At 29.9% G+C, this 15,290-nt stretch overlaps 1 protein-coding gene across 1 annotated transcript in view; it reads right to left on the bottom strand.

The window, feature by feature from the left end:
- LOC142330506 (ras-related protein Rac1) overlaps positions 1 to 13,296 on the bottom strand; it is a 54,183-nt gene extending 40,887 nt beyond the window's left edge. Inside the window, exon 1 of the mRNA XM_075375816.1 lies at positions 13,174 to 13,296. Coding sequence (XP_075231931.1) covers positions 13,174 to 13,208 — 35 coding nt within the window. The 5' untranslated portion in view covers positions 13,209 to 13,296. The remainder of the gene's footprint in view (positions 1 to 13,173) is intronic.
- Positions 13,297 to 15,290: the final 1,994 nt, after the last annotated feature.

Genomic DNA, 15,290 nt, shown 5'->3' with positions numbered 1-15,290 from the left:
TTTCGTTGTATTTGTAGACATGCTTATAAAGTATCTGTACATTTTTAGCCATATTGGATGTTTAGTCTGCTGTCAACTGTAAAAAGGATAACATCTGTTTTGGTACAATCAGCAACTTTTTATTTGTGTAAATAGATCAGAGAATTTGTATTAAATTTTGCTATAAGAATGAAATAAAGTGTAGCAATGTTTTAAAAATGTTAAATATTGCTTTTGGTGAATCTGCTATGAATAAACCACTTGCAATATTTACAAGTGGTATAAGCGTTTCCAAGAAGATCATCCTGGACACTCTGACAGACAAACACCCTGGATATTCCAGCACATCATCAATCGATGAAAACATGGAAAAAATGAAAGAAATGATTATGAATGATGACCAAATCACAATCAGAGAAGTCGCTGATGTTGGAATAACAATTGGCTCATGCCGTGATATTTTTTCGGATGTTTTGGGTATGAAACGTGTGACAGCAAAATTTGTTCCAAAATTGTTGAATTTCCAACAAAAACAGCGGTGAATGGAAGTTGCTCAGGAGTCACTAAATGAAGTCAACAACGATGCAGAACTACTGAAACGTGTCATAACAGGTGATGAAACATGGGTTTACACATATGATGTCAAAACTAAGGCTCAACCCAGTGGAGGCATTCTGGATCACAAAGACCGAAAAAAGCTCGACAAGTGCGGTCAAATGTGAAGGTTATGCTTACAGTGTTCTTCGACTTAAATGGCATAGTGCATCATGAGTTCTTGCCAAAAGGTCAAACGCTCAATAAGGAGTATTATCTACAAATTCTACGCCGTTTGCGTGAAGCAATCCGAAAAAAACACCCAGATTTGTGGCAAAATAATTCATGGCTTTTGCACCACAATAATGCGCGTTCGTCAATTTTTAACCAAAAACAACATTGTAATGATACCCCACTTTATTCGCTAGACATGGCCCCGTGTGACTTTTTTTCTATTCCCAAAAATAAAGACAGCCTTAACAGGCCACCATTTTAAAAGCATAAATGAAATTAAAAGCAAATAGCTGAAAGAGCTGAACACTATTTCAAACAGTGAATTCCAGAAGTGTTTCAGGGATTGGAAAAAGCGCTGGCATAAGTGTATAATATCTAATGGGGGTCTATTTTGAAGAGGATAACATTAATGTAGACGAATAAATAAAATTCTTTCCAAAAAACATAAATTCTTGTTACTTTTTGATCATACCTCGTATATGATAAATTATTCCTATTAAAAAAAAAAACACAAGACAAAAGAAACGTATTCCACATTGTACTGGACTTAAAATCCAATTTATGTACCTAGTATACAATTCTAAATATCATCTCCTTGGACAATGCTACTAAAGCATAAGATCATCATTCTGTACAGTATTGTTTCTATATCTGGATCACACAAATTTAATTATTGAAAATATTAATCAAATAAAAATATTAAGACCATCTTTACTAAATAAAGCTTTCTAGTATAAAATAAATGTGGACTCATATTAAGTTATAAAATGTATACAACTCTTTAACTACCAACAACCTTAGCACAAATCTTAATCATCTTAGCACATCTCCCACCCTTAAAAAAGTATCATCTAAATATTTTAATATAAGTACATCATCAAAAAAAAAAAAACAAACTGTGAACTAACATTATAACACACCTGTTCATAACAAAAATCTCTCTGAATGGAAAAATGCTGATCCTTCTTATACTAATCAACGCATTTTAGACTTTATTACAGAAAAGGAAAAAATTTTCATTCATTTCATTCTCTGAAGCAATACTTAACAGTAGTAGTCCTAAAGTAAATATATACATGAGGTCTGTTCAAGAAATACATAGACTGTTTGAATTGCTTGCGTCCAGTTGGTTCCAGTCAAATTTGCTTGGTGTCGCGATGGTCATACAGATCAGCTGATTACAACGCAGTTTTTTTTATTGCAAATATCATTATTGGTTGCTTAGCTACGCGGTTGTTTGTGAAGTGTGTTTTTTTTTGTTTGGCAGATTTTAGAATGAGTGACTTGAACGAGCAAAGAGTTGCTGTGAAATTTTGTGTTTTTTCGAGTGAAACTATTGATATGCTCAAGACGGCTTATGGCAACGTTGCTATAAACATGCGACATGTTTTAAAGATGGTCGTCAGTCGATTTAAGATGATGAGTGTTCTGGACATCCTTCCACATCAACTAATGACTCACACATAAACAAAATCAACACCCTGGTTCGGGCAAATCAACGTCAGACCATCAGAGAGCTTGCTGAAGAGTGTGGGATATCAGTTGGATCATGTTAAGAGACCTAAAAATTGAAGGTACACTGCGTTGCTATGAAATTTGTTCCATGCCTGATGATGGATGACCAAAAGCCCATTGCATCCAGGCTTGTCAAGAATTGCTTGAACGTTCAGAAGAAGATGAAAAGTAATTGTCGAGGATCATAACAGGTGATGAATCTTGGGTGATCAAAACAAAGGTTCAATTGTCCCAGTGGGTGGGTGAAACACGTCCCAGTGGGTGGGTGAAACACGTCCCAGTGGGTGGGTGAAACACCTCCCAGACCAAAAAAAGCTTGCCAAATTCGTTCCAATGTGAAGGTAATGTTGACAGTATTTTTTGATGCTCAGGGCGTATTCCACCATGAGTACCTCCTCCAAAGCTTCACAGTGAACCAGACTTACTACATTGAAGTTCTGAAACGTCTGCGGGACGCTATCCGGCAGAAAAGGCCAGAAATGTGGAAGAGGGGTAACTGGTTTTTTTCCATCATGACAACACTCCAGCCCATTCGACCCTCAGAACTTGTAAGTTTTTGGCCAAACAGTCGATCACTGTCCTTCCCCACCCACCCTACTCACCTAACCTCGCTCCTTGTGACTTCTTCTTGTTCTCCAAACTCAAAATACCTTTGAAAGGAAGAAGATTTGAGACGACTCCCGAAATTGAGACAAATGCAAAGAAGGAACACTGAAGAACATTACAAAATGTTCCACGACTGTTTGTTTCCAAAAGTGGAAATACCGTTGGAAGCAACAGTATAAATAATATACTAATAGCAAATAAATACCTACTACTATAATTTTTTGAACTATTAATTTTTAAATTTCCATTTTTTCAGCTAATGCCTTCTAGCAAGTTAAAAAAATAGTCCAATCCACATTTTAACACAATCTAATAAAAATTATATGTTTGTGCCAATCCTTGTAGTAGAATGCTAACATCGTTGTCCTTAAGGTAGTATTGGTACAAATCCATAAAGAAAACTTAAAAACCCCATAAGTGAATGGACAGGTCACACAAAGCAAACAGATATCTTTGCTACTGTCTATTTTAGTCTCCCTGCAACAATACCACAATATGCTATTTATTATTATTCCCTTATCCAAAATCCCATTCCTGACGCTAAATCTAACATTCTAAACTTAGTTTTAAAATTTCATTTTCGCTGTTTTGTACTCCCAAAATATAACATTAACATAAAAGCAGTAAATTTAAAAAAATACAATGTCTTATATGACCTGATGATCAAAAACTTCCATTATCATTCTTTTCTGTTGCTTTATATTAATCATAATTATTAACATTTATCCAAAAAATTAAAATCTTCTAGGATATTTTTAGTGATTATATTTTAAATGACACTGACACAAAGAAAGGTTACAAACTCTTTGAAAATCCTTCGGAATTGGCCATCCCTTTGGAAAAAAAGCACAAAATTTTAAAACCAGGAGGTTAGTCACAAAGCGAATGAAATAGCTACAAAATGTGAGTTCTCACAATCAACTACGTGCATTTTAAAAAATTCCTTTTGGCACGCCGCAAGGTAGAGGTAGATTTAACCGGTGTTAAATCCACCTAAGTAGGGTATAAAAATGATTTCAATCCTAAAATTAAGAAAAACTTCAAATTTACTCAATATAACAATGGTGCATGTGAAAAAAGGTTTCACATGTTTAGCATACGACAAGCCCATCTTCTTAGAATTCCAGCAAAAATTTGGTCATCCCTTGCCGTAAGGGTTGGTCATATCAAAAATTGTTTCAGACAAAGTTTTTATGCAATTTTTAGAGGACTAACCACCACTTTAAACTAATTCAGTACTGTGCCTATTAAGGGAAGTATAATGTTTTTTGTCTTCAAAACCCCATCTTTTCCACCCCTGGGCCAATGATTGGTGATATAAAATTTTACTTGAATAAATTTTAGGCACTTATCCTAAGAATAGTAAGAATTTTAAACAAATTCTATATTTTACTTAATAAGAAAGTACTTAATATTAATAATACAGCGATATTTTGTTTTTTTCGAACCCCCCCCCCCCACCCATACTTCCATTACCATCGACCGATTTTGACCGTTAACGAACTCGATCTTGATTTTGGGGCGAGTTATTTTAAGGAACAATCTGAAAGTGACTGGCGCAAAATTTACGGCAGATAAAACGTGTCCATAATAAAATGAAAAAAAATATATATATATATATATATATATAAACTTTTGAACTGGCTGTGGTTTAGGGGTCTGGGGGATATGAAACGCTAAGATATGACGAAATTTTCCGAAAATCTTATCATGGTACCCATTACAATAGGTAACTTTCTTATGAAATCCACAAACATTAGTTTGTCCAAAAAAATTAAATAAACTATTTTGTAATTTGGGAGTTTTACCCATTTACAACCCCTTAAAATTGGGTAATTAATTCGGTTTGAAAAATAGATATTTTACGTAAAAATATAAACATTAATTTATTTTTAATTATTAAAGATCTATTACTGATTTTGAATAAATTCATTTAAAACAATGACCTCGTTTATATTAAATATCGGACCTCTAATTATTAAGTATCACGTCATTATTTTGAAGTCATTTAAATATAAAGTGATGCGTTGATATTTAAGTGTAGACTTCCTTATCCTACTCGTATTGTAATATAATATTAAATTTAAACTTGTTTTTCATATAATTGATTATAAGCGTGTCATTACACGTGTATTATTCGTTTTATAAATTTTGTTTTTATAATATAAGCATTTTTAATATTATTACGTCCTATTAAACGAAATGTTTTAATTATTAAATAGATAATTTAATTTTTAAATAGCAAATGTAATATTTTTTATTACTTTAGACCCGAACACTCGTTTATAACTATTTTGTAATATGTCGATATTAGAATATAAACAACAAATATATAAATGTAACCTTTACTTCAGGGTTATTTTTTTCTGTTTAGCCACCGGAACTACCGTAAGGTATTACTTCAGAGGATGACATGTATGAATGTAAATGAAGTGTAGTCTTGTACAATCTCAGGTCGACCATCCCTGAAATGTGTGGTTAATTGAATCCCAACCACCAAAGAACACTGGTATTCACTATCTAGTATTCAAATCCGTAAAAAGGTTATTCTTTCCTTTGCTAGGATTTGAACCTTAGAACTCTTGACTTTGAAATCTGCTTATTTGCGATGACCAGTTAACCACTCGACCAATACGATGGGTTTACCAATTAAGCCTGCTACTCTTCAAGATCTGCGAAATCGAATTGTAACAGCAGTGAATTCAATAACCAGGGACCAGTTACCAATAAAAATAATTTGAGACCAATTAAAATAATTAACTGTTATTTATAAATATCTATTTATACATCCTTGTACGAAGTAAAGGACATATTGTGATAGCGAAAAATTTCGGTTTTTTTTTAATTTCAACGGATATATCAATTTTGACAATCCCTGAATCCAATTTGACTAGTTTCGGCGAACTTCTGTACATACATGTTCGTATGCATCTCGCATAACTCAAAAACGATTAGGCGTTTAATGTTGAACTTCAGGATTTAGGATTGTTGCAACATCTAATTGTGCACCTTCTCTTTTGATTGTAATTGACTTGACCAAAAGTGACCAAAAAAGCCCAAAATCCATAACAGTTGGATTTTTAACTGCAGCAATAAGCCCTCATTGAGAGATTTTCAACAATATTCATAAGTGGTACTTATTTTCATTGGTTCCAGAGTTATAGTAAAATAAAATCTTAATGAAATATTTGGCACTAACAAGAGGAAGGTACATCAGTTCGAATCAGACTTTGATAAGTACATAAAATTTTTTTTCACTAATAACTTCTGCTTTTTACATATATTTTTTTGTTATTGAATTATTGTTTATTATAAAACTTTTTTTACAATCAGAGTTAATAATTAAAAAAAATTAAAACTAAAAGTTGAAAAAAAATAAATCACCAGTGCTAAGGAGGTGATAAAAAAATTTCCACCTTACAGAAAAACTTCAAATTTTACAACAATGGTTGCACGTGAAAAAAGCTTCACATGTTTAGCATACGACAAGCCCCATCTTATAATTCCAGCAACACTTTGTTCATCCCTTGCCGTATGGGTTGGTTACATAAAAAATCAGACAAAAGTTTTAGATAATATGAGGACTAACAACCACTTTCAAAAGATTCGATACTGTGCCTATTAGATATGGTTTTATTTTGTCTTCAAAACCCCATTTTTTCCACCCCTGGGCAGGTTGGTTATATCAAAAAACCTTACTTAGATAAGTTTTAGACCTTAAACCCTTAAAAATTCAAAAAATTAAAGAATGGTTTTTAATATACGGGTGAAGGATTTATGCAAATCCAAAAAACATAGCATCCTGAGCTATAAGGTTACTTGCATTTCTCATTGTAGACAATTTGTTTTTCATGTTTTTTAGTTCAAGTAACCCAGTGACAGTTAAAATGGCTGTGTTGTTTGACATGAAACTTTCTAAGGATCTAATCCTAGTAAAAACAGTTACTTCTTTCTATTAATTTGAATACTAGATCAAGGACACTGGTATTCTTTAGTGATACATATCATCCGTAACTCAATCTTAAAAATTTATTTGGCCTGATTCTTAGTGAGCCGACAAACACAACTTTGAGGTGACCACACTTTGTTTTTCCTTTTTTTATTAATTTTTTATTCCATGTTATGTGAGGTAGATGCAGCCAGTCCTGTAGCACATCACATAAGTAACAGTGGCTGTGTTGGTTTGGCCACTGCCATCAGTTGCACTCCTTAAAAAATTTTAATTAAAAAAACCCCGAAACTGGTTTTTAGATATCTCACATTTAGTATAGTTGTAAATTGGGAACATTTACAATAGTTGTAAATTGGGAACATTTACAATAGTTGTAAATTGGGAACATTTACAATAGTTGTAAATTGGGAACATTTACAATAGTTGTAAATTGGGAACATTTACAATAGTTGTAAATTGGGAACATTTACAATAGTTGTAAATTGGGAACATTTACAATAGTTGTAAATTGGGAACATTTACAATAGTTGTAAATTGGGAACATTTACAATAGTTGTAAATTGGGAACATTTACAATAGTTGTAAATTGGGAACATTTACAATCATTGTCAAATTTTTTTACATTTCTTCACCCCTTTCAACATCAAATTAAAAAAAAAAAACTAAAATTGGTTTTTGGATATTAAAAATATTGGTTTTTAGATATCTTTAAACTTGGAATTTCAAAATATAGTGTGCACTTACACTGTAAGAAAAACAAGTATACAGATTGTCATCAATTTATCTTCAGCAGGTTTTATGGCTGTTGATGAATCAGTCAGTCAGTCAGTCAGTCAGTCAGTCAGTCAGTCAGTCAGTCAGTCAGTCAGTCAGTCAGTCAGTCAGTCAGTCAGGACAAGGTTCTTTATAGGTACAGAGGATATATATATATATATTTTAATTACTATCTATTACTTCAAGCAATAACAGAAAATGACTTACAAATAATTACATTAATTTTATTATAACTGCAAACTTGAAATACTGCCAAACAAAAAAGTTTCAAATATCACAATTTTAAAAAAATAATGAATATAATAATATGATGTATCACTACATTAAACAAATTAACAGGGTATTTATTTATCAGAGATAAATCAGTTTGCGTACATGTAAACATAAATTAAATAAGAAATTAATCTAACAAATAATAAATGCAATACCATTAAACACATACCATTAAAATACAATGTTAAATGCCAAACCTGAAAACAATACTGTTAAGAAATAACTAACTTTTTTTTAAAAAAATCAAAGATTATCAGTTACTTTGTGTAAATATTTATCAACATAGTTATTATTAGTAATGTAAACTAATATACAATAATAAATTAAAAATGTCATCAAATTTATTTAAAAAATAAAAACAGTACTTCAGATTTGTAATTAATTATAAAACATTTAAACTTTTAATTGGTAAATAAATAAACAGAATAATCTTAAAGCATTTTAATACACAAAATAATCAAATATTTGATAAAGACAACAAATGACTAATTTGAAAACTTTAATTTCAACATAAATTAATAAATTGTATTGTTTAAGATGTTACAGATTTTACTGATCTTTCAGTTAAATGATAACTGAACAGTCTGATACTTTAGTATTAGCCTGATACTAAACAGTTGTCTGAAATCTTGCTTAAATAATTTTAACCTTATTCTGCTACATAAATTTGATATTAAAAAAAAATTTAACCCACAACAATGATAATGCATAACCTTTTATTATAGTCTTCTTCCAACAAAAGAAAATCATAAACATGTACATGTTACTACCGCAGAAAAGTTAGCCATTCAAGCACAAACTCCCAAAGATTGTTTTCGTTTCCCAAATAACATGAAAATCATAAATTTGGTTTGTAAAATAATAACTGTTTATTTCAGCTTACTATATTTTTAATTTTATATTTTTTACTTTTGAAAGTAAAAATCTTTTTTTTAATAGCAAATAAACCTTGTAAACAGTTAAATACCAAAAATTACCAAACAAGTAAACACAAATATTGGCCTAAGCACTCAGTCATATCAGCAGTTACAGAATTTCCAATCTTTGTCTTAGGTCATTTACCCAGAATTCCTAATACTAACAAGGGCAGGCAGTCAGCTTATGACTGAATATGTAGTAAAGAAATAAACACTCAAACATAAGATCTCAAAGAGAAAAATGCTTACTACTCTGCTTCTGCTGCTGCCCCCACCAAGCAGACAAATAAGCTACTTCACTCAAAAATCTTTAAAGAAGTTTACTCAAAAATTGGGCCAAGTTGAAAACTGCTATTTTGATTTTAAAATATACCCCCTCCTATACTCAGCAAAAAGGCACCAATACCAAACTCCTAAATCGACAATAAAATAGTATGCATCTTCTAATAGGTTCAGTTTACACATTTTACATAAATATTCATCCCTCCACCACTGACAGTTCAAATTGTCCCCTTAAATCTCTGCAATTTTTATGGTAAGGTTCTCTTAATTGCACCTTTGTTTAGCGTCAGCTGTGTGTTATGTAAAAGATGATACCTTCCTATAATTACTTTACATTTAATGACAACTTTAAAGAATGCACAGCATTCTAATTTGTAACATTAAAATCTTTCAGTAACAATGTTAGTGACTGACAATTACTTTCTCTATAATTTTTTCAAGTATAGGGCAGTAACAAAAAAAGTGAATACATATGTACAAAGGTAATGTTTTGTTAATTTTTATCATATCAATGAATCCATTTAGGAAGTAATCGGAAGGAAGTTTTTTCAATTTACTTTTTTCAAGAATAAACTTGTCAAGTGTATTTCCTTCTTTGTAAGCAATAATGAATTTTAAATATTTGCCTGAACTAAAAAAAAATTGTTAACATGTAAAAAAAGTCAAAACTATCAAAATCTTCCATTCATTGCATTTTATCAGAATTCACTTAAAGGGCAGCCAGATAAAAAAACCGATCACATTAAGAATAGTATTCTTACATGCTTTATTTCATTTACATGAAATGAAATAAAGCATCTAAAATATCTTTTAGATATAGTAAAGAATTTTACTTTCAAAAGTAAAAGATTTTACTTTCAAAAGTAAAAGATTTTACTTTCAAAAGTAAAAGATTTTACTTTCAAAAGTAAAATCTTTTACTTTGAAAGTAAAATTCTTTTTTACTTTTTAATAGCAAATAAACCTTGTAAACAGTTAAATGCCAAGAATACAAACTATACCCTATTGATTTACCTAAAAAACAGATAAAAAATAAGTAAGGTTTCTCATCCTGAGTTTGTGGTGAAACCAAAAAAAAACTTTATAATTCTTTTAATTTCTGCTTATCACTTCAACATGCCAAAACAGTAGGTTCAGTGCTTTGATTGAGTATAACACTATTATGAAATTAATAATTAAATTACTTATATTTGTAGACTAATAATTAAAGTTATGTAAGTTCATATAGTAATGCTTCTAACACAGAATTTAACATGGATTTAATAAGATACACATATTACAATAGAAAATCTGGCTCACAGTAATGTTTCTTGAATTACACTCCACAATAGATAAAGTGAAAATGAAGGAAATTCTTTCTCTACTTGTCAATCTTGAGTTTCCTTTTATTAATCAAAGTGTTTCTTTTCTAGAGTTGCTTTTCATTCTTCCTTTTATTATTTTTTGTCTCTAATCAATCTTTATATACATAAAATGTAAATACTTTTAAAAACCAGATATAAATACATTAATGCAAGTGCAGCAGAATATCAGACGAGAGTATGTTAGAAAAGGCAAAGAGCAAAAGGAAGGAAAACCATTCATATTATTATCTCCACATTCATAGCGCTCAATGATTTCCACAACACTGATTTTCTTACAAGGTTAGGGAATTAAATAATAATTTAACACTTCAAAATTGCCATTTGCATCATATCTAATACACAGTGTTGCTTTTGAAGGACTAAATTCAAATGTAAAGTACAAGTACAACAAATGAAACCCACTAAATAATCTTTATTTGGGATGAGTCTTGTAATATTTGGAAGTGTTATAATGATTAGCACATTTGAATTCTGCAGTGTATCTAGGCGCACAAGAATGTGTACATCTGATACTAATATATTTGAATACGATAATCATTTATTATGTAGTTTATAACCATCTATGTAGTTCTACATAGAACTTGTACTGCATAACATACAAAGGTTGAAATATGTCAGAATTCAACTACAAATATAACTATAAAAAGTTTCATTTTTTTTGTTATTTGTTAAGAATTAAAATTAAATGACATTTATCTGAAATTAATAACTGTTAACTAGGCAGAAAATAAACTGTTTATGTTCATATATACTTTAATATGGAGGATGAAATGATAAACCCCATCAGGCATTGAACATGAAGCTGATCAAATACTCATCAACTGAGAGAGGGTGAATTTATACATCAAATGTACTTAAATTATCTGTTAGCAAAAAAAGAAAAAACTCCCATAGACATATGTTAATATATTTAGTAATAAGGATAAATTCCCAAGTGTGTTAACCTGCAATTTAATTTTTTTTTGTAGTTAAAATTTGTCATGCACTTTACTTTCACATCTCATTAAAAAAATAAAAATAAAATTTATAGAATATGTTCATAAATTCTTTATCAGTTCATTTTCTTTTACAACTTTAGAAACGCAACATTTACAACTTTGTATTACAACATTTACAAACAACTTTCTGTAAATACTATTAACCCACTAAAAATACAGTTTTTAAGAAAATCCAAGTAATTTGTGATTTACAGTAAGCAATTAATGTATCATTTAATTTCAATTCAAAAATCTAATTTTATTTCCACAACTTTAATATGTACAATTAAAATATGTTCTTTCACAATATCGTCTTTCAAATTAGAAAAATCTAATTTTATTTCCACAACTTGATTGTTCAATTAAACTACAAATTATAAGTCATCAGATCACATAAGATAAAATTTAGAGTTTCAGAATTAATTAAAAGTCTTCACAATATTGTCTTTAATTAAATCAGCAAAGTTAAAAATAACATTAGTTATATAACTATATTTTTATTTAACTATATTTTTAAAAATGTTAATGGAGAATAAAATAAATTTCTAATAACTCAATATCTGAAAGCAGTATAAGCAGAAAAACAGATTTAAATGTACTAAAACAAAATTCAGATCTTTAAAACAGGAAGGCACCTCCTACTATCCTTTCCCTTTATACATATGGACACCTGTCAATAATGGACTAAATTTTACAGCACATGTCAGAATAAATATACCCAAAGATTAGGGTATTAATAGAAATAACATTAATAACATAAATCCATAGACAATAAAAATCCAGTAATCACAACCATTATTATAAAATAAAATATCTTGCTGATCTGAATCACAAAATAATTTAATTAAATACAAAGTTATAAACAAGCACTAATGTATAATATGGAAACAGCCAAAGAGGCACGCACGGCACAGCTTCAAGAACAAACATCTTATTTAACCTAAAAACTCCAGTAAATTTTCCTAAGTACCTCATTTTGTTGGATGTTTTTTTAAAGTACAAAATGGATTAAATAGCAAATATTACCTAAGACAATGCATAGATGCAACTGATCTTATACAATCAAATATTCTGTTTATATACAATGAACACTGACTAAAATGAATAATTACAAACAAAAAACTGTACTCTTTCTTTGTCAGGTAACAACAAGCTACAAAAATAAAGACCAGGCAAATCACACACTTTTTACAGCTCTAACAAGTAGAATATGTTAAAGATACAAAATAAACTAATCCTATTCAAACAGTTTTAACAAAGCTATTCAAATTTTAAACAGTAGTGGGAGGAAATTTTTTAACAAAAGAATTCCTAGTATTTTTAATCAGATTATAAACAAATTTAATCCATTAAAAAAGATATATATGGTAGGAACCACAAAGATTTCAACTCAAAATAAATACACTGCCAAATTAATTAATAAATAGTGATTATTAAAACCAGGTGTAGAAGATTCATAGTGGGAGGTGAACAACATCCTTAAGTGTCTAAACGTGAATAAAATGTCTTACTCCGCTAGCAACAACATGCATTAATAGAATTTAAATATAAAAAACGTTTTTGGTAAATCTCTGCAATTCCAGAACACGACACACAATTATACAAAAAAATAATTTAATGACAAATCTTTCAAGGCTGACCAGAGCTACTCTAACCTACACAAGAACAAAATAAAATTTTAATATTTCAATTAAGTACAATCACGAAATACAAATGCCAAAATATTTTAATAAGAATAAAATCTTAAAAACTGTTAATAAACTTACCCGTCTCCGACTACCACACACTTAATAGCTTGCATTTTACAAACTTATTCACACACGTACTTTAGTTTTTACGCAGACCTAGTATGTAGAATGGACGAATGTGAATGGGTGGGGAGGTTAATATGGAGGCCAATTGGTAAGCAATTGTTTCCATTCGTTCTTTTTCTTTTCAATTAATGAAATATTAAGTATTGAAAAATTTCCCAATGCAAATAAAACTACTGTCATGAGATCTTAAAGAAATACATTACATTATAGTAGCATTTGTTATTACAAACGTTTCTAAAATGAACGCCACATAAAACTTCTACATTAAAACAAGATACAAGAAAAGTAATGTTAAGTATTTTTTAGCGCTAATAAATAGTACCTTAATTTTCTTTAAAATGTATACGCTACACAGAGACCTTGGAATTATATTTTATGAGATTACATTTATTTTATTAAATTTTAATTAATCTATGGTAAACATTACAACCGTTGGTATCATTGTAAATACCGGGAATATCATGAAAGTTTCATTCAGAGTAGGAAAAGCAATATTGTAAAAGAAAAAGTTTAAGTAATCGACGAGGTTAATTACTTGTACAAGTTATTACAATAACCAGCTATTTTATGTAAATAACGTCTAAATTTTTTTTACATCACTTGAATATTTAAAATTAATCTCTTAATGCTTTGCAATTACCACAATTTTTAAGAATTTTTCATTTTTCTTTCTTGCAGTTATAAATTATTCATTTACTAACTATTCATTTACTCCTCTTAACCAATACAGGATCATATTATTAGGGTGCTTTGACACCATATTTATTTACTAAGTACTGTGGGTCTTTTGCATATGTATTCTTTTTCTGTTTAGCCTCTGGAACCACCATAAGGTATTATATACTTCAGAAGATGAATGATGAGGATTATACATATAGATGTAAATGAAGTATAGCCTTTTATTGAAACCCAACAACCAATCACCAGTATCCACAATCTAGTATATTCAAATCCGTTAAAGTAGCTCCGCCTTTACTACGATTTGAACCTTCAAACCCAGTGGGCTGGGTTTTTCTGCAGTAGACACCCCTCATTTCTCAAAACAAAAGAAAACTATCCTACCCTAGCATAAATGCAATAATTGTGCATGTTATTCCAGTGGCCAGATACTGTGGATCGATCGCTTTCTAATAGCTGGTCAAACAAGTTCACCTGACAGCTTCTTCAAAGGTATTCACAATCTGCATTCACTTATTTCTGCATTTTTACAGATGCCCACATACCCTTTACTGTTTGTGTATGGACCCTGGAAACAAAGTCCACAAAATGTTTTCAGTGGTTGACAGGAATAACTGTAACTCACTCCAGGAATTTGACATTGTTGTTGCTTGTAAAATAGATGCCATGATTGTTACAAATCACTTCTCCAAAATACAAAAATTATGGTTCCAACTTTTGAGACTTATTTTAAAATTCCGTGAAACAGGGGAATCTACTGCACAAGACCTGTTGTGTATTTAAACAGCCATTCCTAAATAAACAAAAACAAATTTAATGTAATTAAATATAGATTAACTCAAATTTATTAATATAATTTAGAACTTATGCACAATATTTTCATCATTTGGATTTGCAACCTTCTTCAGAGAATGTTATTTACTCTGCAGTCAGCTCTACATTATAAACCTTGTTCTTTGGTTAACTTAAGTAAAAAATCTGATATACACCACATGACTTGTTTGTACACCTATTAATTACATATGCACTTTTTTTTTTAAATTTTGAAAGTACATAAAATTTTATTTCATTAATAACCTGATTTTTTTTTTGTTATTGAATTATTTATAGTGACTTTTTTTACAATCTGAGATTAATTATTAAAAAAAGGTATAAGTCTCATTCAAACTGATGTGGCTTCCCCTCTTATAAGATCAAAATATTTAATTAAAATTTAATTTGGCTGTAACTCTGGAACCAATAAAATAAGTACCACTTATGACAGTTAAAATCCCTCAATGAGGGCTTATTACTGCAGTTAAAAAAAGCCCAAAATCCAAAACAATTTGGATTTTGGGTTGGTCTATTGCAATCAAAAGGGGGAGGTGCACAATTAGATGTTACAACAGCTC

This window comes from Lycorma delicatula, chromosome 9, assembly GCF_047948215.1.
Source record: "Lycorma delicatula isolate Av1 chromosome 9, ASM4794821v1, whole genome shotgun sequence".
Taxonomy (NCBI): domain Eukaryota; kingdom Metazoa; phylum Arthropoda; class Insecta; order Hemiptera; family Fulgoridae; genus Lycorma; species Lycorma delicatula.
This window is presented reverse-complemented; position numbering and strand designations above follow the sequence as displayed.